The sequence below is a fragment of the Oncorhynchus mykiss genome, chromosome 5 (genome assembly GCF_013265735.2).
Source record: "Oncorhynchus mykiss isolate Arlee chromosome 5, USDA_OmykA_1.1, whole genome shotgun sequence".
Classification (NCBI taxonomy): domain Eukaryota; kingdom Metazoa; phylum Chordata; class Actinopteri; order Salmoniformes; family Salmonidae; genus Oncorhynchus; species Oncorhynchus mykiss.
The window spans coordinates 40,995,973-41,019,730 of record NC_048569.1 but is presented as its reverse complement, the minus strand read 5'-3'; the positions used below and the strand labels follow the sequence as shown (position 1 = coordinate 41,019,730).

The 23,758-nt window shown below is 42.2% G+C and overlaps 2 protein-coding genes across 5 annotated transcripts in view; one reads left to right on the top strand and one right to left on the bottom strand.

Moving 5' to 3' along the window:
* The window catches only part of zgc:56235 (porin), an 11,623-nt gene extending 8,093 nt beyond the window's left edge, over positions 1-3,530 (bottom strand). For both annotated transcript variants that reach the window (XM_036977515.1, XM_021602883.2), the window contains exons 1-2: positions 3,379-3,530; positions 324-395 (exon numbers count right to left, since the gene is read on the bottom strand). In XM_036977515.1, coding sequence (XP_036833410.1) covers positions 324-395; positions 3,379-3,466 — 160 coding nt within the window. In that variant the 5' untranslated portion in view covers positions 3,467-3,530. The remainder of the gene's footprint in view (positions 1-323; positions 396-3,378) is intronic.
* On the top strand, positions 1,229-23,758 carry LOC110523827 (tricarboxylate transport protein B, mitochondrial). 3 transcript variants are annotated; one of them, XM_021602881.2, is made up of 10 exons: positions 5,129-5,258; positions 5,645-5,681; positions 13,307-13,414; positions 17,740-17,839; positions 17,940-18,078; positions 18,214-18,298; positions 22,869-22,973; positions 23,090-23,205; positions 23,323-23,396; positions 23,521-23,758. In XM_021602881.2, exons 5-10 carry the CDS (start codon positions 17,971-17,973, stop codon positions 23,633-23,635), a joined length of 603 nt encoding a protein of 200 aa, XP_021458556.1. In that variant the 5' UTR covers positions 5,129-5,258; positions 5,645-5,681; positions 13,307-13,414; positions 17,740-17,839; positions 17,940-17,970; the 3' UTR covers positions 23,636-23,758. The 3 variants fall into 3 exon arrangements, with proteins under 3 accessions (XP_021458555.1, XP_021458554.1, XP_021458556.1); XM_021602880.2 differs by lacking the exons at positions 5,129-5,258; positions 5,645-5,681 and adding an exon at positions 1,229-1,482; XM_021602879.2 differs by lacking the exon at positions 5,645-5,681 and having other exon boundaries at positions 4,639-5,258.

Here is a 23,758-nt window from a genome sequence, read left to right as displayed (position 1 = left end):
CGCGATACAGTCAAAGACTTCTGAGAAAGCATGAATGACAATTGGTTTATGATGCATTCAATTACACATATGGTTTGCCTTGCTTTCTAACAAACCATAACCTCGCCAGCCAAGTGCAATTTTAAAATGTATTACATCACATTGACTGATTCCCAGTTGACTTCTGCGTTTCAAATTCTGGCAAGACCAGGCTATAAACAGTAACTTGATCTGTTCTTCACTGCTTTAGCCAACTCCCTGGCGGTCATATGTTGTGTGGAATTGTGGCTTCTCCTCCTCAGCCTTACTGTTCAGGTGTGCAAACATTTTTACTATTAACTCACCATAGCCCTTGCTGAATATGTCCTTGGCAGTCTTGCCCAGGTCTGAATATGAAGGAGGAACAGCCATTGCACCTGGAGAAGAGAGAAGACAGGACATTCAACACATGTAGGCCTGTGTCCCAATGCAATATTTGACTCAGTTCACATAGATCAATCAGGTGGTTAGTCAGTGAAGTGTGATTTTCTAGAATATTGCAAACAGCCGACACGATTACCTCAGGACTGATTTGGAAAAGTCAGAGGTGGTATGCATTTTCTTGACAGAACAGGCTGCAGTATTTGCAGACCTAGACCCTTGTTATGGCTTGACGGGACTGGGTATAGACACATATTGTAACAATATTTGCAGGCATCACAAAACCAAACTAAGAAAGCAAGTGTATTTGTGTTTATTAAGGATCCTAGCAGCTACTCTTCCTGGGTTCCAAACACATTAAGGTACATACATCACACATAAAACAAAAGATAAAACAGTACAACATGACCCTCTTCCTGTGGAACCATAAGATGTAAGGATTGGAGAGAAGGGGGGTGTCTGAAGTGGAGAATATATACTTGTGATGGTAGGAACCTGTCTTTGTCTGAATTACAGCTGTAACGACCCCTTGAGAAGAATTCAACTGGGTTGACCTTCTCTAGTGTCCATGAGTTATTTACTCTGAAAATGTAGAATCTAACAGAAGGCAGAGCAGCGCTTTATTATGGACAGACTTCTCCCCATTTTAGGTACTGTTGTATCAACATGTTTTGACTAGGGATGAAACGGTTACCGGTTTCACGATAAAATTCCCAACGGTTAGTATTACTGTTTCTCATTTTTATTATCGTTAAAACGCACGGTAAATACTGTCCAGCATCAACCAAAGTTAGCAACAGTCGAACGCAGGCGCAGCATGGGTTTTATTTTATGTGGAAACATGGCGGAAGGCAGTGACAGCGATCGGGAGATTTTTCAGCCTTCTAATAAGAGGTCAACATCTGAAGTGTGGTCGTATTTTGAGTTTTACAAGAGTGCTGAAGGAAGCTTAATCGAAGATGGTCACTCTGTCTGCAGAACATGCAACGACAAAAAAACGCTGCGAAAGGGGGCAACACTTCAAATCTCATGAGTCATCTTCGTAACCAACACCCACTAACGTTACTTTATAGCGAATGAAAGGTAATTCAACGTTTAGCTCAACGCATGTGGGGACTTCGTAATGGGGGAAAATGTAATGCTTTGTCTGTCTAACTTGCTAATAGCTTGTCAATAATGTAAACTGAAGCTTTCAGTGTTAACTACTTTTGTAAAAACACTACACGCTGTTCTGCTGCTGTATGCGACGTGTGTCTGCACACTATTCGTCCATTGCACAGGATAACACGTTGTCGTTTAGTCACGCAACCAACATATTTTGTTCATTTAAAATCCGGCAGTTGTCGACTTGGTTGTAAAAGTGTTCAAACAGGAGAAACACTAGACTCTTATACAAGACTCCTGTATTTATGTCAATTGTTGGGCTCATTGCAATTACTATCACTGTCTTCTTAAGACTCAATTGTATTTATGTCAATTGTGCATGAGTCATTGCATATACTCAAATGCAACACAGAATTTCGACACAATAATAATTATTATTATAATGTAACACTAATAATCCATTTGCTATTCCCCTGTTTACAGAATGGGCGTGCAGCCATCTTTTATTGTTACTATTTTAAATGTTTATGCACACAAAGTGCATAGTGCTGCTAATTTTATTTGTTGTTTATCCCATTTGCTTACTTAAGGTTGTGTTCATTTAAACCTGCACAAGAGAAATTTACCTCATGGCCACATGGTGCCATCTTTAATGTTATTATTTTAATGTTTGTGCAAAGTGCGTAGTTCTGCTAATTGTATTTGTTGATTTTCAATATAACACTTGGTGAAATTATTTCAGTGTGTATATCAGTACTTTGAACATTTCCAGCACATTTGAACAATACCGCGATAATGCTGATAACTGATCATTTTGGTCACTATAATCGTGATATGAAATGTTCGTATCGTTTAATCTCTAGTTTTGACCATGACAGATTACAATCCAATGTTACTTCAAGCAGTTTAGTCACCTCAATTTGCTAAATATCCACATTATTCATTACAACATTTTGTCGATGGCTAACTAGTTGATTTTACAGAGACATTTCTATTCATGTGTATTTTGAGATACCTTTAAATGTCGCAAAGCATTTCTATTCATTAATGATCAGGTAACTAATAATTAGTCAATGTATTTATAATATTGAAAAAATATCATTTGCTATTCTAGTTAGCTAATGTTCAACGCTATAAAATTGTATTATCCTGCCAACTACCTAACAATGAGACTGGTTAATCCACTCCTGATTTTTTTATTTGACCTTTATTTAACTAGGCAAATCAGTTATTATAGGAACAGTGGATTCTTTCAAAATGAGCAGTCAATGATAGCTAACGTTAGCTAGCTTTAGCTGAAAGCTAGTATCTTGAAGGTGAGGGCCATCGGCATAAAATAATACCTTTGTGCCCCAATATCGGGCTTAACATGTATTGTGCACCGTCAATTTCGGACAAAGGACAGTTTGGAGAGTGGTCTTTAGCAAGGCTAGCCAAATTGTCCTAGTTGGAATGCTGGCTAGGCTAGGTAACTAGCTACATCTGCGTTGGGGTGGCTTGACTTCATCAGTAAATTAGCCAACTAGCCAACATCTAAGTAATTAGTATGTTAAGTCATTGCAATGTAATAATTTATATATTGAGTTTCAACACAAAATTATACTTGGGATTAGACGGTACGACATTGGCAAACATTATGTAACATTTGCTAGGGCACTAGCCAGTGCTCTGAACTACCTAGTTAGCTTGCTAGCCAACCACATTACTCAACAGATGGACATTGGAATAGTCCCTTGTAGCCGGCTAGTTGGTGCAGTGGCTAACCTTGGACAAACGCGCTAGTTAGTGACATGCATTTTCCATGATTATTCCATGCAATAAACAGCATTATAACAAATAAACCGTTGTGCTTTATATTAGCTAGATTGTTCATACCGATGTTATGTTGTGAAGCGTCTGAGCACTGTTCTTCCTTCACCCTGTCAAAGCTAGCGTACTTTAGTTCTCTCCCACCAACTAGCATGAAGAATCTGCTTGGCAAAGATAGGGCACAGTGAAGGAGACGCAATGAGCATGCGCAATTCACCGGGGCGAGGGCATGAATGACTGCAGCAGAATGTTTTAGCTACATAATTTGTCAAATTCATTCCAGCATTTGCCAATAAAGCAATATATTCAGTGAATTCAATTTATTCATAGTAAAATTGCATCTCAAAGGGCTTGGGAGGGACACTGGCTCTTTTGCAATCTTCAGACTTTTTGCAACCTACAATTTATTTGGTCAGCCGCATCAACTGCAGATTTCGTTAGGGTACGCCTCTTCTGTGAAGTATGCATTTGCACTTCTAAACAACGAGATTAAAAAAAAACTTTTGCAAAGGGTAAAGTCTACAAATCGTAGTCCACTCTGTTCATAACATATTATAGTTTTGGGAACAGAACTGTATTGAGATCAAATGTTTCATTGATGAGAAAATGTGCAGAATTTCGGCCTAAATCCATCTCGTTCCGTATTCTCCCACTGCCGGCCAGTGGGCTTCCTCTCCCTACCATATTTGTTAGTGAGTGGAAACGCTAAGCAGATGCTTCACATTTATAGAACAATTGTGTATCTGTGATATAGCCATCTTTGACTTTGTGGCCATGGTAACTAGTGGAAACCGCATCCACTGGAGATCCAAAGTGGCCACTAGCGACTGCGCAGCCTATGACGAAAATAGCATTGTTTAGTGACAAATAATAGGATAAGAAAGATAAGAAGTCGTCACTACTGTTGTTGTAGGCCACATAAATGGGGGGGGGGGGGGGGGGGGGGGGGGGGATGATGTAGTAAGCTTACCTAATATAGGGTCCAATGACGTGTTAGTGTAGAAGGCTGCCAATAATTTTTGTAAAGCTCCCGAGTGGCGCAGCGGTCTAAGGCACTGAACTTCAGAACAATAGGCGTCACTATAGTTACCTGATTTGGAGTCCCATAGTCCCAGTGTAGTCCGGGTATGGCCGGAGTAGGCCGTCATTGTAAATAATTATTTGTTCTTAACTGACTTTCCTAGTTAAATAATATATATATATATATATATATATATATATATATATATTTTTAAAGCCCAATGTGAGGGTCACATTGGTGAATATTTTTGTTTATACCTACATACCAGGCCACCCTAAGAAATGTACAGGTTGTTTGAAGAGGTCAATGTCGGAAACGTTTTATAAATGTGGTGGTTGAGGCCAACAAGGGCTATGGGGCCGCTATGAATAACACGAGACTACTGACTGATATATTTCTTTAGGGGAGGCTGCAGTTACTCTGTCTGGACTATGGCACCGTGAACTACTAGGCTAATCAAAGCATCTGAGGGAATTTCCCGTTCCACCTTAAATCTGGTTTGTTTGTGAAAAATATGGAGACGTTCTCTTTTTACGTGGAAGGGTGAAAGCCCCGCCCTGTGAACACTTGCAATGCACGAGTGAACTTCAACTGTCAAAAGTGGAGGACACATTAGCTTTTGAGCTGTGCGTTTTTCAATTATCAGCATCGCCTTTGTAAGTGATCGCACATCAAACGCTGTAGGTGTGATCGAGGCGCAATTTGTGCACAAAGCGCCGGAGTGCACGGAGGCTGACGATCTGGAGGGATAAAGAGTGTCGTCCTAGAAGTGAACAAGTTTTTGGTTGTTTTGGGGGGCCGTTTGTTGCCAATATGTCCAGGAATCCCACATTCGTGAGTCCATTCCACAGACCCCATTGTTTGGCCGCTGCCGCCCAGGCAGGAAAAGCCAAACTCACCCACCCTGGCAAAGCCATTCTAGCAGGTAAGGATACATTCATTCATCTTTCCTTGTGTAGGCTGCTGATATTGCTTCACAATTCAGGCAGCGTTCATTATAGCGTCTTGTTACGTTGTAACAATGCAAATCATTGTCACTGTGACAATACAATATATAATACAGGACTTTATTTTTACTTTTGTAGTGGCAGTCAGTTTGTAGCAAGATATTTCAACACTATTGCCTGCCTACTGTATAGAGCTTGCCATGGGAGGCAACGTGAACTTTGTTAGTGTAGTAAATAATTATTTAAGTCTACTAATCTATTCAGCCTTTTTTCTTAATTTCTTCATGAACTACGTGTCCGTTGCTAGGGAGTAAGGCACATTTGATCACAATATAGCAACACAATTATGTCCTGTGCTCGACAGGGTGTCCAAACCACCTCTAAAACGGCACCAGTGCCAAGTAAGTATCCAATGTGCTTTGGCATGAGATATTGTGTATCTGGTCATATGCCTTGTTTTTTGTGACTGATGGGGGAGGTTTGTGATTCAAAAGTAACTAGTCACCCTTTGAGTGCGATGTACTGTCTTCATGCACTGTGGAACTTGAGGAGTGGCATGAATCTGCAGCCTGCCTTCTGTGTGTGTGTGTGTGTGTGTGTGTGTGTGTGTGTGTGTGTGTGTGTGTGTGCTCGCACACATGGAGCTGCAATATGATAATTATTGAATGCATATGAGACTTTAGGAATACAAGGCAGTATTCAATTGTTTGGAAGAAAAAAATTGTCTGCAATGTCTATGCCTGGATTGTCTTCAAATTGTGCACTCCCAAAGTGCACACCTCATTTTGACTATAGTTCAGGAGAACTGGCTGCATCTGTTGAACTATCAATTTGCCCTTTTAACCTTTGATTCAACTTGTCTGTGTGAGTGATCTGTTATTCTTCTTGAAACCTTGACAAAAAATACCATGATTTGGGGGATTTTCACAAAATGTATTCCATAGCATGGTGCTTTGGAAGAAGGATTGTTGACATATATTTGACATTTGTATCTAAAAGCATAATAAAGAAATAAATAATAAAAGTTGGCATATTTATTACATTTTGGCCATACCCAGGCCTCCTTTAAGACTCCATGTTGGCGCAACAAAGCTAAAATGTGTGTCATATGAAGCTTTACCGCTTGCTCTGTAATATGAGTAGTATACTGATTTCAATAGAAACGTTCTTACAGAACTGTATTAGTATAGTAAAATAAACATGAATATATAAGATGTTTGACTTCGCAATTTTTAAAAATATATTGTTGAACATAATATACTTTTTGGCAGCGTTTCCCAAACTCAGTCATGGGGACCCCAAGGGGTTTTGGTTTTTGCCCTAGCACTACACAGCTGATTCAAGTCATCATCCAGCTTTGATTATTTGAATTAGCTGGGTAGGGCTAGGGCAAAAAACAAAATGTGTCCCCATGACCGAGTTTGGGAAACGCTGGTCTATGGGCATATTAAAGTTCCAGAGTGGGCAATGATAAACGGAGGGCTGTGATTGGTTACATTGCCTACTATGACAATGTATTGAAAGATTTGCTGACTCAATTATGGTTTATTTTCAATATTCATGTTTTTATATTTTGAAACATTCAAATTCATGTAAGAACTACTACTACTATTACAGAGCAAGCCGTAAAGCTTCATATGACAATCTTGTTTGCTATGTAGCATCAACACACAAAATATTATGGAGGCTTTGGTATGGCTAAAACTTAGGTTAATAACAGGTTATTTCTCAATTATGCTGTTAGATTAAAATGTGTCAACAATCCTTCCTCCAAAGGACCATTCTATGATTAACATTTTGTTAAAATCCTCCAAATCATGGTCATTTTTTTGTCTGGGTTTCAATACAGATCACTCCTGTTCTACAAGGACACATGCTTTGTTCTAGTCGTCAGTTCCAGGGTGTGTAGAGTTAATTAGATGTGTCATGGTCCTTTTCTCTGGTAATTCCTGACCCCATGATCATACCAAAGCCCCCTTTCCCTTAGTCCAGCAGAGTGTGGTCATCATGGCTTATGAATGGGAGTTTGGCAGACTCCTCTCACAGCACTGAGTGGGATGTGCCGGACACTGTAAAGCTAGGCTACAGAGGTACAAAATCCAAGCCAACCATGTCCTTGTGTTCCAAAGCTGTGTAGAGGTTTGTAGCCCTAGTAAGGCGTGTCAAGGTTTGCATGCAGCCTGACGAGTAAGGTCCTTAGATGGAACCGTTGCTGCACGTGCATCCTTGAATGCAGTTGCGCTACTTAGTTTGTCTCTTTTGGGACAATGCATGGCGCCGCATTATTGAGGGCATTCATGGTTGATAACTCGTTTGTTTGCGTAAATTGCTTCTGTATCTTGCTTCTTGCAAGAGTAACAAGTGAACACTGATCCATTCCAATTCCTTGATATAGTAGAACTATCCTCTCCTATCAGGTGATATAAACCATTTGTCTGTCTCAGTTCTCTGGCACATGTTTCAGGCCTGTTTTCCCATGTCTATCAGCCTATCCTTGTCAAGCAACTACGCTTTCACCTGGAGTAAATTGTAAGCTATCGGGGCCTACTCATTTGCGCTCACAGGATAGATGAGAGCAATATGATGGATGTCTACCAGGAAGTGCTTTCACAATCAAACCAGATGAAGGAAAGGAGATGACAGGGAACCTATTACACTACCAGTGAGATTCACCCAGTAGTGTGAGTGCTTGACAGGAGGCTGAGGCCTGCAGTGCAGTACAGTGTTGTTTGCCTGAATCCATGAGCCATGATGACACAGCACAAACTGCACACACTTCTGCAGTTCAGAGAGCACACACACAGACACACTCCTGCCCACACTGTACACACACACACACTCCTGCACAGACACAATGCTTCACACACGGCACACATGCAGCTGGTTTACAACACCCTTTCACCAGACCGGGGGCGCATGCTGGCGGGTCGAGGGGTTATAATTTACCTTCAATGTTCACTCTTCAGTCCACTTTTTGAACTTGATTACCCCCCATAGAATGCAAAGCACTCTGAGACCTAATAAAATGTGCTGTAAAATTAATTAGTAATGTTGTTGAGCATTACTATGGCACTCTACACACCCTCATCTACCCAGATTAAGTTATATCTTGTGAAACATGCAGTCGTTTGGCTTGCTTCTTATCTCTCAGGTTGTGTGCCTTTTTATAATTCAGCTGACACCTGCTTCCTTCACTGCTTCCTTAGAATAGTAGAGTAGGGAATGAATGACTGGCCTGTTATGAGGAAACAATTGGACATGTCTAATGATATGTAGCGTTATGACAGGAAGAGCCGTGCACTGCGCAGAATTTCTAGCCTATTGTGTAATAACAAGATAATGAACATGAGCCTACTTATGAGAAAAAAACTGACTCTAGGCATCTTTTTGAAAAGGGGAGGGAAAAAAATTCTGGGCTGGGCCCACTTCAGACAGACAACTCTCCCAACAAATCATGAGGTACACGTGCCAGAAAGTGGTTTTAGGTGAAGCTAGTTTATGTAAACTAGCCACTTGCGAAATGCACTCATTAAAAAGAACCACTCATCTCCATCTTGCTAGCTACTAGTTTGTTTTTTATTCAAGCGGTTAAGGAAGTGACATAGTTCCTCTATGCCAAACTAAAGTTTTCTGTTACATGCAGACTTGTTAAGCCGGAACATTTGAAAATTGTGGGAGGCAATCTGGATGTCTAGGGTTAGGGTGCTGTAGGTCATGTAGCTATTTGTTACATGCAATATGCTTTGTGGACTTCAACGGACAGAGGTTGCACTCCAGTTTTGTGATGAAACAAAGGTGTGGTTGAATTTATTCTAACACTGTGTCTTATTTCCTTGGCCTTAGTTCCTATGCCTTGCGACCGTGATATATATAGGCCTAACAGGTTATACAGCAAACAACGTAAGATTCTCAACACATACTTTTGCATACAGTGCCTTGCGAAAGTATTCGGCCCCCTTGAACTTTGCGACCTTTTGCCACATTTCAGGCTTCAAACAAAGATATAAAACTGTATTTTTTTGTGAAGAATCAACAACAAGTGGGACACTATCATGAAGTGGAACGACATTTATTGGATATTTCAAACTTTTAACAAATCAAAAACTGAAAAATTGGCGTGCAAAATTATTCAGCCCCCTTAAGTTAATACTTTGTAGCCCCACCTTTTGCTGCGATTACAGCTGTAAGTCGCTTGGGGTATGTCTCTATCAGTTTTGCACATTGAGAGACTGACATTTTTTCCCATTCCTCCTTGCAAAACAGCTCGAGCTCAGTGAGGTTGGATGGAGAGCATTTGTGAACAGCAGTTTTCAGTTCTTTCCACAGATTCTCGATTGGATTCAGGTCTGGACTTTGACTTGGCCATTCTAACACCTGGATATGTTTATTTTTGAACCATTCCATTGTAGATTTTGCTTTATGTTTTGGATCATTGTCTTGTTGGAAGACAAATCTCCGTCCCAGTCTCAGGTCTTTTGCAGACTCCATCAGGTTTTCTTCCAGAATGGTCCTGTATTTGGCTCCATCCATCTTCCCATCAATTTTAACCATCTTCCCTGTCCCTGCTGAATAAAAGCAGGCCCAAACCATGATGCTGCCACCACCATGTTTGACAGTGGGGATGGTGTGTTCAGCTGTGTTGCTTTTACGCCAAACATAACGTTTTGCATTGTTGCCAAAAAGTTCAATTTTGGTTTCATCTGACCAGAGCACCTTCTTCCACATGTTTGGTGTGTCTCCCAGGTGGCTTATGGCAAACTTTAAACAACACTTTTTATGGATATCTTTAAGAAATGGCTTTCTTCTTGCCACTCTTCCATAAAGGCCAGATTTGTGCAATATACGACTGATTGTTGTCCTACGGACAGAGTCTCCCACCTCAGCTGTAGATCTCTGCAGTTCATCCAGAGTGATCATGGGCCTCTTGGCTGCATCTCTGATCAGTCTTCTCCTTGTATGAGCTGAAAGTTTAGAGGGACGGCCAGGTCTTGGTAGATTTGCAGTGGTCTGATACTCCTTCCATTTCAATATTATCGCTTGCACAGTGCTCCTTGGGATGTTTAAAGCTTGGGAAATATTTTTGTATCCAAATCCGACTTTAAACTTCTTCACAACAGTATCTCGGACCTGCCTGGTGTGTTCCTTGTTCTTCATGATGCTCTCTGCGCTTTTAACGGACCTCTGAGACTATCACAGTGCAGGTGCATTTATACGGAGACTTGATTACACACAGGTGGATTGTATTTATCACCATTAGTCATTTAGGTCAACATTGGATCATTCAGAGATCCTCACTGAACTTCTGGAGAGAGTTTGCTGCACTGAAAGTAAAGGGGCTGAATAATTTTGCACGCCCAATGTTTCAGTTTTTGATTTGTTAAAAAAGTTTGAAATATCCAATAAATGTCGTTCCACTTCATGATTGTGTCCCACTTGTTGTTGATTCTTCACAAAAAAAATACAGTTTTATATCTATGTTTGAAGCCTGAAATGTGGCAAAAGGTCGCAAAGTTCAAGGGGGCCGAATACTTTCACAAGGCACTGTATATAGTGTATGTGGACACCCCTTCAAATTAGAGGATTCAGCTATTTCAGCCACACCCGTTGCTGAAAGGTATATAGAAATCGAGGACACCGCCATGCAGTCTCCATAGACATTGCCAGTAGAATGTCCTTACTGAAGAGCTCCGTGACTTTCAACGTGGCACCTTAATAGGATGCCACCTTTCCAACAAGTCAGTTATTGTGAAGTGGAAATGTCTAGGAGCAACAACGGCTCAGTTGCGAAGTGGTAGGCCACACAAGCTCACAGAATGGGACTGCCGAATGCTGACGCGTGTAAAAATAGCCTGTCCTCGGTTGCAGCACTCACTACCGAGTTCCAAATTTCCTCTGGAAGTAACGTCGGCACAAGAACTGTTCCTCTGGAGCTTTATAAAATGGGTATCCATGGCCGAACAGCCGCACACAAGCCTAAGATCACCATGTGCAATGCCAAGCGTTGGCTGGAGTGGTGTAAAGCTCGCCGCCATTAGACTCTGGAGCAGTGGAAGCGCACTCTCTGAAGTGATGAATCACGCTAAACCATCTGGCAGTCTGACGGATGAATCATGGATTGGCAAACGCCATGGGAACACCACCTGCCCCAATGCATAGTGCCAACTGTAAAGTTTGGTGGAGGAGGAATAATGGTCTGGGGCTGTTTGTTCATGGTTCTGGCAAAGCCCCTTAGATTCAGTGAAGGGAAATCTTAACGCTACCGCATACATTGACATTCTAGATGATTCTGTGCTTCCAACTTTGTGGCAACAGTTTGGGGAAGGCCCTTTCCTGTTTACAAAGCGAGGTCCATACAGAAATGGTTTGTCGAGATCGGTGTGGAAGAACTTGACTGAGCTGCACAGAGCTCTGACCTCAACCCTATCGAACACTTTTGAGATGAATTGGAACGCCGACTGCAAGCCAGGCCTAATCGTCCAACATCGGTGCCCGACCTCACTAATGCTCTTGTGGCTGAATGGAAGCAAGTCCCCGCAACAATGTTCCAACATCTAGTGGAAAGCCTTTCAGAAGAGTGGATGCTGTTATAACAGCAAAAGGGGAAACAACTCCATATTAATGCCCATGATTATGTATTGAGATGTTCGGCGAGCAGGTGTCCACATTTTGTCATGTAGTGTAGGTTGTAATATGGCTTTTGGGGGGAGGGGGGGGGGGGGCTTCCCAAGTGATTAAAATAAATATATATTTTTTTTTACCCACATGCCACTACTAAGAGGGACTAATTGTGTGTGTGCTTGTGGATAATGAAGTGTTGCATGACTATTCCTGTGTGGGACTGACCACCCTGCATGCTTGTGTGGAGAGGTGAAAGGCATGCTGAAGTCCAGAGCCTCAACAAATGTCTCTTTCAGAAGCATCAGCATGGGGTTGATGTTTAGACTCAACCAGGACGTTTCCCACACACACATTAGGGTCAGCTTTCCCCACTTCAAATCAAACAGATTTTCAAATGGGGATTGTTCAGTTAACTGGTTAGAGATCAGTGGTTGAGCATGCTATGTTTGTTTGTTGCCAGCGACAAACTCTATCGGTTTATGACGAATCTGTGTGAGAGAGGCGTCCACATGCTTCTCAGCCGAAACAGTTCGGTAGAGTTCGTGCATATTTTGTGACGTCTTTGTTCATATGGACTTCGGTGAGGGTTTTTCGGCTGTTCGGGCTCACCACTTTTTTTTCTGGAGGCAAGCCGAAGTTTGGAGCCGAAGTCTACGCCCCTTCGTCTGTGATTAGTTAACAGTAGGGATTCTTCAATAAAGTTTGTTGTTATTCAACGAGAGACGACTCGTTTTCATTCACCAAACATCTTAGTTAGTTGTAAAACTGCGCGAAAGATCTATTCGGCAAACAACGTCAAAATAAATTACAGATTTCTTGAGTTCTCTTGGATTAGTTATATATTAAGTGTATACTGGCTACGGCGTCTCAAAATGGACAAGCAGTACTTTTTCTCGTTTTTCAAACAAAGGTATTTTAAGGGAGTAATGCGAGCAAACTCGTTCGGCTAACTGAGTTCCGAACTGAAACATGCTGACTGACGTCTTAACTCTCTCTGTCAGTGGAATCACACCCCCACTGATCAGAGCAGAGGGGCGTATCCTGTGGACAGAATCCCAGCTCAGCCAATCAGAGCCCTCTTTTATGTTAGCGGTTCAACTGCAGATGTGTGGAGCTCCGGCTGTTAAGGTGGAACCAGGAGGTTACCGATAAAACTACAGTTACAGAGAAACTGATTAAGAGGACTTAAAAAATATTAAAATATGTTTTTGAGACACTGATGATACTTTATTGTATTTTATTGGTGAATGTAGTAATAACGTTATACATAAAATGATGCCATCTATTCAGCCACAGCAGAGAAGACACAAGCCTTTAACTGAACTTGTCTGTTGTTCCAGATGGAGCAGAGGGAATAGAGATCCGCCTAACGACCATAACTTTTCTGTCTCTCCCTTTCTCTCTCTAGGTGGTATTGCTGGAGGAATAGAGATCTGTATTACATTCCCTACAGAGTATGTGAAGACTCAGCTGCAGTTGGATGAGAAGGCCAACCCTCCCAGATATAAAGGCATCGGTGGGTATCTCAAATCAAGTGTTATTTGTCACATGCTACATGCTTCAACAGGTGTAGACTAATAGTGAAATGCGTACTTACGGGTCCTTTTCCAACAATGCAGAGTTAAAGATTGTATTCATTTAAATAGAAAGTGACATGAGGAATAAATTCAATGAATAAAAATACATTTTTGGCTATATACAGGGAGTTCCAGTACCGAGTCGATGTGCATGGGTACGAGGTAATTGAGGTAGTATGTACAGTACCAGTCAAAAGTTAGGACACACCTACTCATTCAAGGATTTTTCTTTATTTGTACTATTTTCGACATTGTGGAATAATAGTGAAGACATCAAAAACTGTGAAATAACACATATGGAATAATGTAGTAACCAAAAAAGTGTTAAACAAATCAAAATAGATTTTCGATTCTTTAAAGTGCCTTGATGACAACTTTGCACACTCTTGGCATTCTCTCAACCAGCATCATGAGGAATGCTTTCCAACAGTCTTGATGGAGTTCCCACATGCTGAGCACTTGTTGGCTGCTTTTCTTTCACTCTGCGGTCCAACTCATCCCTAACCATCTCAGTTGGGGTGAAGTCGGGTGATTGGAGGCCAGGTCATCTTATGCAACACTCCATCACTCTCCTTCTTGGTCAAATAGCCCTTACACAGCCTGGAGGTGTGTTGGGTCATTGTCCTGTTGAAAAACAATTTATTATCCCACTGAGTGCAAACCAGATGGAATGTCGTATCGCTGCAGAATGTTGTAGTATATTTTGATTTGTTTAACACTTGTTTGATTACTACATGATTCCATATGTGTTATTTCATAGCTTTGATGTCTTCACTATTATTCTAGAATGTAAAAAATAGCACAAATAAAGAAACTCTTCAATGCGTAGGTGTGTCCAAACCTTTGACTGGTACTGTACATAGTAAGGGTAAAGTGACTAGGTTGCAGCAGTATACTGTATGTGGTGAGTGTTAAAGCGTGTGTGTGTGTGTGTGGCATCCGTATGCATGTGAGCGTATGTAGTGTGTGTATTGGGTTGTCAGTTTTACTATGCGTGGGTAGAGTCCAGTGTGTGTGCATAGAGTTAGTGCAAAAAAGGGTCAATGCAGGTAGTTCTGGTAGCTGTTTGATTAGCTAATTTTCTGTCTTGTTTGCATTCTCATGGCTTGGGGGTAGAAGCTGTTAACTTCTTATGGCTGGGGGCAGTATTGAGTAGCTTGGATGAATAAGGTACCCAGAGTAAACTGCCTGCTACTCAGTCCCAGTTGCTAATATATGCATATTATTGGTATATTTGGACAGAAAACACTCTGAAGTTTCTAAAACTGTTTGAATGATGTCTGTGAGTATAACAGAAATCATATGGCAGGTAAAAACCTGTGAAAAAATCCAACCATGAAGTGGGAAATCTGAGGTTGGTCGTTTTTCAACTCATTCCCTATTGAAGATATAGTGGGATGTTGGTCATAATGCACTTCCTTCCACTAGATGTCAACAGTCTTTAGAAACTTGTTTGAGGCTTCTACTGTAAAGGAGGGGCTCATAAGGGCTCTTTGAGTCAGTGGTCTGGCAGATTGCCACAAGCTCATGACGTTTCTTTCGTGAGAGAGATAGCTCGCGTTCCATTGCTTTTCTGAAGACAAAGGAATTTTCCGGTTGGAACATTTATTGAAGATTTATGTTAAAAACATCCTAAAGATTGATTCTATACATCGTTTGACATGTTTCTACGGACTGTAACAGAACTTTTTGACTTTTCGTCTGCAACTAGTGAACGTGCTTCGTGAGTTTTGGATTTGTTTATAGAACGCGCTAACAAAAGTAGCTATTTGGACATAAATGATGGACTTTATTGAACAAAACAAACATTTATTGTGGAACTGGGATTCCTGGGAGTGCATTCTGATGAAGATCATCAAAGGTAAGTGAATATTTATAATGTTATTTCTGACTTCTGTTGACTGCACAATATGTCGGATATCTTTGGTTAACAGGGAAAACTCTTTGGTCTCTGAGCTCTGTACTCAGATTATTGCATGGTTTGCTTTTTCCGTAAAGCTTTTTTGAAATCTGACAGCGGTTGCGTTAAGGAGAAGTGTATCTAAAGTTCCATGCATAACACTTGTATTTTCATCAACATTTATTATGAGAATTTCTGTAAATTGATGTGGCTCTCTGCAAAATCACCAGATGTTTTTGGAACTACTGAATGTAACGCGCCAATGTATACTGCGATCTTTTGATATAAATATGAACTTTATCGAACAAAACATACATGTATTGTGTAACATGAAGTCCTATGAGTGTCATCTGATGAAGATCATCAAAGGTTAGTGATTAATTCTATCGCTATTTTTGATTTTTGTGACTCCTCCCTTTGGCTGGAAAAATGGCTGTGTTTTTCTGTGACTTGGCTCTGACCTAACATAATCGTTTGTGGTGCTTTCGCCGTAAAGCCTATTTGAAATCGGACACTGTGGTGGGATTAACAAGAAGTATATCTTTAAAATGGTGTGAAATACTTCTATGTTTGAGGAATTTTAATTGTGGGATTTCTGTTGTTTTGAATTTGGCGCCCTGCACTTTCACTGGCTGTTGTCCTATCGATCCCGTTAGCGGGATCTCAGCCCTAAGAAGTTTAAGGATCCTCTTGGTTCCAGACCAGGTGCACTGATACATCTTGCCAACAGTTGCTCCTAAACAGGAGAGGGAAATATTTGTTTTTTTGACAGCATCCCATTTGTTTTAAACAAAAACTTTCCATACATGTTTACCCAGGAAAGAAGGTTAAAGTGACTTTTTGGACCCGAATGCCAAAACATTCAGTTGACCCATTTTGCATAGCCCACCCTACCATGAGACATCCATGTCTTCATCACTGGAAAAGATAAACGGTTGAGTTTGTTATAATTTAAAAGCTAAAAAAAACAGGGTTGTCAAAGTGTTTAATCATTTATTTTTTTAAGATAGGAATTAACGCATTAACTTAGACTCTTCTCATATTCGCATATTTTGTAGCTTAAACCATATTTTATTTACATCATCTGAGGTTTTTGTGTTGTGCCCGCCATCGTTGAGACACAACATGCTTTTGAATACTGTGTGGGTGTCAGCAGCTGTTTGCATGAGGCCTTACAGTAGGCCTTACATGTCAGATTAATAAAAAGCCTTGAGCAAGGGATCTGTAAATCAATAGGAGAAGTCCAAAGTGGAAATGTTTGTGTATTAAAACAGCGGCTCTATCAATCAAATGTATTTATAAAGCCCTTTTTACATCAGCCGATGTCACAAAGTTCTATACAGAAACCCAGCCTAAAACCCCAAACGGCAAGCAATGCCGATGTAGAAGCACAGTGGCTAGGAAAAACTCCCTAGAAAGGGAGGAACCAGGCTCTGAGGGGTGGCCAGTCCTCTTCTGGCTGTGCCGGGTGAAGATTATAACAGTACATGGCCAAGATGTTCAAACGTTCATAGATGACCAGCAGGGTCTAATAATAATAATAATAATAATAATAATAATAATAATAATAATAATAATAATAATAATAATAATAATAATAATAATAATAATAATAATAATAATAATAATAATAATCATCACATTGTGGTAGAGGGTGCAACAGGTCAGCACTTCAGGAGTAAATGTCAGTTGGCTTTTGAGAGAGAGAGAGCTCTTAAATTCACATTGGATAAGACAGGAGAAATACTCCAGATATAACAGACTGACCCTAGCCCCCCGACACAAACTATTGCAGCATAATTACTGAAGGCTGAAACAGGAGGGTTCGGGAGACACTGTGGCCCTGTCAGACTATACCCCCGGACAGGGCCAACCAGGCAGGATATAATCAGACCCACTTTGCCGAAGCACAGCCCCCACACCACTACACTGCTAGTGAGTTCCAGCGCCTTTCCTGAGAACTTCAGAGCTTCCTCTGTGTGTGTGTGTGTGTGTGTGTGTGTGTGTGTGTGTGTGTGTGTGTGTGTGTTCAGCCTAGCCGTGTTATCTGTATGTTCAGAGTCACTGAACTTTGGCCTGTAGTCTGTCTGAAACAACATGTTAGTCAGTCAGTACTGAGAGTTCACACTCCTGGACTTAACTGTGGCTGCTAGCACCATGACTCTCACTAACAGTTTCCTGTACCCGTACAATGCACTAAGTTACTTGCTAAAATACCGTTGAATGTCCCACAGGTAACATGCACAAAACACCATGCAAAAAAAACAACTCAAAAGTGATTTGAAATATCTGCAGTTGACTATATGTTTTTGTGTCCTCTCTCAATCTGATTCTCTCTCTGTCTCTTCCTTACCCTTCCTGTAGTTGACTGTGTGAAGCAGACGGTAGACGGTCATGGGGTGAGAGGTCTATACAGAGGGCTCAGCTCACTGCTCTATGGCTCCATACCCAAAGCAGCTGTCAGGTACACACACACACACACACACACATCACACTGTCCCTCTCTGCCTCATCCTCTGTCTCGGTCCATTTTCAATGTCCCTGACATCCTCTCTCTCTCTCAGGTTTGGTGTTTTTGAGTTCCTCAGTAATAAGATGCGTGATGAGAGTGGGAAGCTGGACAGTACCCGGGGTCTTCTCTGTGGGCTGGGGGCTGGAGTGGCTGAGGCTGTGGTGGTGGTCTGCCCCATGGAGACGGTCAAGGTGTGTGTGTGTCTTAAATTCTTAAACCGGAAATCTTAAACCGTTATCTGCATGTATCGGTGTGTGACGTTACTAGTTTGAAAAAACAAAGGTCTGCATATAACTTGAATCTGTGTTGTCCTCTTGTCATTTCAGGTAAAGTTTATCCATGACCAATCGTCAGCCAACCCAAAGTACCGGGGATTCTTCCATGGAGTCAGGGAGATCGTCAGAACAGAAGGTAAGGAAACGAGACAGACACTGTGAGTTTACTGCCACCCAATGTTCCACCGAGACTGCCTCGCAGCTCCCCCAGGACTGCTGCACAGAATAAATATCAGCCCACAGAGAGAAGCACGAGATTGAACTTCACTCAACTTACTAGAGCAGTGGTCACCAACCGGTCGATCTCCAAGGCATTCCTAGTCGATCGGCAAACATTTCTGTAAAAAACCCAAACATAAAGCTATTCCTGTTCCTATTTCTTTTTGTTGTCTGGGGCTGTTTGTAGGCACACCCAAATCAGGTGAACTGTTGCCATTTTGAACCATTTCATGTGTCTGAAGGTACAAACTCTGCCTTCCCGGCGGGCCCGGAGAGCTAATCAAGTCCTCTATAGGCCTACTGCTGGTAATCTCAGATTACAGTATCTGCAGTAACGTAGCAGGCATGAAAGGCTACAACAAAGTTGATACTGTGAGATTTCAAAACGTTTAAAACCGTGACTAGAGAGAGGCTGTCAACGAATACAGCAAAGAGCTGCTGTTTTTATGAGTGTGTTCATGTTTAAGTTCTTATTCAGCACTGTCAACACTTTGTATTCAACAATTTTATAAGCCATAAAATGTGCGTTCTTCCTATTTCAACTCATCGCTACAACAAGCACTGCAGCAGAAATGAATGAGTAGGAAAATGTATCTATAGACTTGCGTTGTTGTTTATTATTAGCGGCTCAAGGAATATTTCACTTTCTCTGTTCATAGGAGTAACAACTTGAATTTGTGCATGAGGCAAAAAATGATGTGGGGCGACTCGAGTTTCGCCATCAGCTGGAAGACTGTTTGCCTTTTTGGTTAGAGGGATGTTGAGAGGGGGACCCTCAGTCTGCTGCGTTCTCTCTGCACTGAGACTGACCATTAGATGCAGGCACCATCAGCCCAGTAAAATAAAAAGCGAATTATTTAAATGTATGCTCACTCAGCTGTGACTCACAAGTAATACATCAAAGGATCTATTACCGGTGTGATCATATAGCCTACCTCCAAAAAATGGCCCGAACAGCAGGGCAATTCAAGCAAAGCCAATATGTGGTGACAATGTATTGGGCCTATAGCTTACTGCACAAACCTCATTGCTACAGTACTGTTTTTAATTGGTTAATGATGCACAGGCTTACGTTTCTTTAAGTCATGTTTAAAAAGAAATCTGAGCGGTAGATCTTGGCTTGCGTTTTGACTCAAAGTGATCTTGACAAGGAAAGGTTTTGTGACCACTAGAGTTTTCCCTGTTAACCCTATCAATGTTTTCCTTTACTGTGGCAATTGTGATTAAATCAATGCAATATTAGCCACTTTCAGTGCAATATACCAAAACAAATTTTGTTGTAGGCAGAACGCATCAGAGTAGGATTCTATTGCATTGACACGCACGACTCCGCCCATACTCTAGTGTACACAGACCAGATCTGAGCTGCAGTAGGCCTTTATGCAAGTAGAACATATGGATCTGTGCTATTTACTTTGAACTGGACTGTGTTTACAGCATGAGCGGTCGTGAGTAGATGAGCTTGTTTTGAGATCAAAGCAAGAGTTTTATGTAGCCACGTGTGCACATTGGCTGCTACTGTAGGTTGAATGATAGAACAGCTATTTCCATGTTAAATTGTTATGGATGCATTTTCTCCATTGTTTTAATGATAGGCCACTCTGGTAGACCTACATTATTATCAAATAGTCACAGTAGCCTACTTGGCCAGTTAAAGCAGGTACAGCCTCAGTGTTCACAGTAAATGCGTGCTGGAAGTTGCACACATTTTCACAACGTTCAAGTTTGTGCTCAGTGCCTCATTTTTTTGAAGGAACATTGCTGCCACCTGAACCACAGAAAGAAGAGAGGGTGTGGTGTCTACAGACCCCTCATGTAGCTGTTGGAGTGTCAGTGTGTGAGTGAGTATGTAGAGACCTGTGAGTGTGCAGAGTCAGTGTAAAAATAAAAGGATCAATGCAGATAGTCTGTATAGCCATTTTGTTAGCTGTCTTATGGCTTGGGGAAAGAAGCTGTTCAGGAGCCTGTTGGTGTCAGACTTGATGCTCTGGTACCGCTTGCCGTACGGAACCAAAGATAACAGTCTATGGCTTGGGTAGCCGAAGTTAAAATAATAATAATAATCTGGGCATTCCTTTCACACCGCCTGAAATAGAGGTCCTGGATGGTAGGGAGCTCAGCTCCAGTGATGTACTGGGCTGTCCGCACCATCCTCTGTAGCGCCATGCGTTCGTGGGTGTTGCAGTGATGCAGCCAGTCAAGATGCTTTCAATGGTGCAGCTCTAGAACTTGAGGATTTGAGTGCCCATTACACATCTTTTCAACCTCTTGAGGGGTTCGTCACGACTGCGAGTGTGTGTGGACCATTTTAAACTCTTGACCCGCTCCATTCCAGCCCTGCCGATTTTCCCCCCTCCCCCCTTTGCTGTAGTCCTCAATCAGCTCCTTGGTATTACTGACGTTGAGGAAGAGGTTGTTATCCTGGAACCACACTGCCAGGTACTGTAGGCTGTCCCTGTAGGCTGTCTCATCATCGCCGGTGATCAGGCCTATCACTGTTGTGTCCTTAGCAAAATTGATAAATGTTGGAGTCGAGCTTGGCCACACAGTTGTGGGTGAACAGGGAGTACAGAAGGGGACTAAGCACACACCCCTGTGGGGCCCCCATGTTGAGGATCAGCGTGGCAGATGTTGTTGCTTACCCTCACCACCTGGGGTTGACCCGTCAGGAAGTCCAGGATCCAGTTGCAGAGGGAGGTGTTCAGTCTCAGGGTCCTAAACTTGGTGACGAGCTTGGAGGGGACTATGGTGTTGAACGTTGAGCTGTAGTCAATTATCAGCATTCTCACATAGGTATGGCTCTTATCTCGGTGGGTGAGGGCAGCGTGGAGTGCAATAGAGATTGCATCATCTGTGGATCTTTTAGGGCGGTATACAAATTGATTGGGTCTTGGGTTTCTGGGATAATGGTGTTGATGTGAGCCATGACCAGCCTTTCGAAGCACTTCATGGCTACAGACGTGAGTGCTACGGGTCGGTTGTTGTTTAGGCAGGTTACCTTAGTGGTCTTGGGCAGAGGCACTATGGTGGTCTGCTTGAAACATGTTGGTATTACAGATTCGGACAGGGAGAGGTTGAAAATGTCAGGGAAGAGACTTGCCAGTTGGTCAGCGCATGCACTGAGTACATGTCCTGGTAATCTGTCTGCCCTTGTGAATGTTGACCTGTTTAAACGTCTTATACACATTGGCTGCGGAGAGCGTGATCACACAGTCATCTGGAACAGCTGATGCTCTTATGCATGTTTCAGTGTTACTTGCCTTGAAGCAAGCATAGAAGTAGTTTAGCTCATCTGGTAGGCTCGTGTCACTGGGCAGGTCTCTGCTGTGCTCCCCTTTGTAGTCTGTAATAGTCTGCATGTCCTGCAATGAGTGTCGGAGCCAGTTTAGTACGAGTCGATCTTAGTCCTGTATTGACGCTTTGCCTTTTTTATGGTTCGTCTGAGGGCATAGTGGGATTTCTTATATGCTTCCGGGTTAGAGTCCCGCTCCTTGAAATCGGCATCTCTACTCTTTAGCTCAGTGCGGATGTTGCCTGTAATCCATGGCTTCTGGTTGGGGCATGTACGTACAGGCACTGTGGGGACGACGTCATCAATGCACTTATTGATGAAGCGAGTGACTGATGTGGTTTAATCCTCAATGCCATTGGAAGAATCCTGGAACATATTCCAGCCTGTGCTAGCAAAACAGTCCTTTATCTTATCATCTACTTCATCTGACCACTGGTGCTTCCTGCTTTAATTTTTGCTTGTAAGCAGGAATCAGGAGGATAGAATTACGGTCAGATTTGCCAAATGGAGGGAGAGCTTTGTACTTGTCTCTGTGTGTGGAGTGAAGGTGGTCTAGAGTTTTCTTAAATTATTATTTTTTAAATTGTATTCCTTTGGTTGCACATTTAACATGCTGGTGGAAATTTGGTCAAATGGATTTAGGTTTCCCTGCATTAAAGTCCCTGATCACTAGGAGCATCACCTGGATGAGCGTTTTCCTGTTTGCTTATGGCGGTATACAGCTCATTGAGTGCGGTCTTAGTTCCAGCATCGGTCTGTGGTGTTATGCAGACAGCTGCGGAAAATACAGAGAAACTCTAGGTAGATAGTGTGGTCTACAGCTAATCATGAGATACTCTACCTCAGGCAAGCAAAACCTTGAGACTTCCTTAGATATTGTGCAAAAGCTGTTGTTTACAAATATACATAGGCAGCCACTCCTTGTCTTACCAGAGGCTGCTGTTCTATCCTTTTGATCCAGTGTATGATTTTCATGTCGTCGTTCAGCCACGACTCGGTGAAACATAAGATAATACAGTTTAATGTCCCATTGGTAGTTTAATCTTGCTCGTAGGCCATCTATTTTTTTTTCTCCAATAATTGCATGTTTGCCAATATAACGGATGGCAGTGTAGTTTCACTTGCTCGCCTACGAATTCTCAGAAGGCAGCCCGACCTGTGTGTTGACGTGTTGTGTTATCTATGTCTCCTCTAGGCCTGAGGGGGACGTACCAGGGTCTGACAGCCACGGTACTGAAACAGGGATCCAACCAGGCCATCCGCTTCTACGTCATGACATCTCTAAGGAACTGGTACAAAGGTGTGTGTGTGTGTGTGTGTGTGAGATCAACTGAGTTTGAACCCTTCTCTCCTGTGTGTGTGTGTGTGTGTTTATCCAGAGTGTCTCACTGCTCTGTCTCTCTCTCTGTTCCCTAGGTGAAGATCCTAACAAGGCCATTAACCCTCTGGTCACGGGAGCATTCGGAGCCTTCGCTGGAGCTGTCAGTGTGTTTGGAAATACTCCTCTGGATGTCATCAAAACCAGGATGCAGGTACACACCACCATTATTAATGACCTGGTCACTTGCAGTGAATTGAATCTCTTTTACTATACTTTTTACTATACTATTGTTTTGTTAGTTAAACCCTGTCCCTCTCTCTACTAACAGGGTCTGGAGGCTCACAAGTACAAAAGCACCCTGGACTGTGCCGTCAAGATCATGAAGCATGAGGGACCTAAAGCGTAAGTGTCTCTGTACACACTAACTTCGACCTCCTGTCTCATTTTCATTGATTTGTATCAGATATAATTGTATTGATCCTGTCTGCTCTTTGCCTCCTTCTTTCATTATTTCCTCTCTCCCCAGGTTCTATAAGGGTACAGTCCCCAGGCTGGGCAGGGTGTGTATGGACGTAGCCATCGTCTTCATAATCTACGAGGAGGTGGTGAAGGTCCTTAACAAAGTCTGGAAGACCGACTGAGATCACGTTTCCGTGGCAACCAGCAGAGTGGAGAACCCCCGGCAAGGCGGGGCTATGGCCTGATTCCAAACCCAATCCCGTTGCCCTTTCCTTAGGTTATCCATGACTTGCTACCTCCTTACA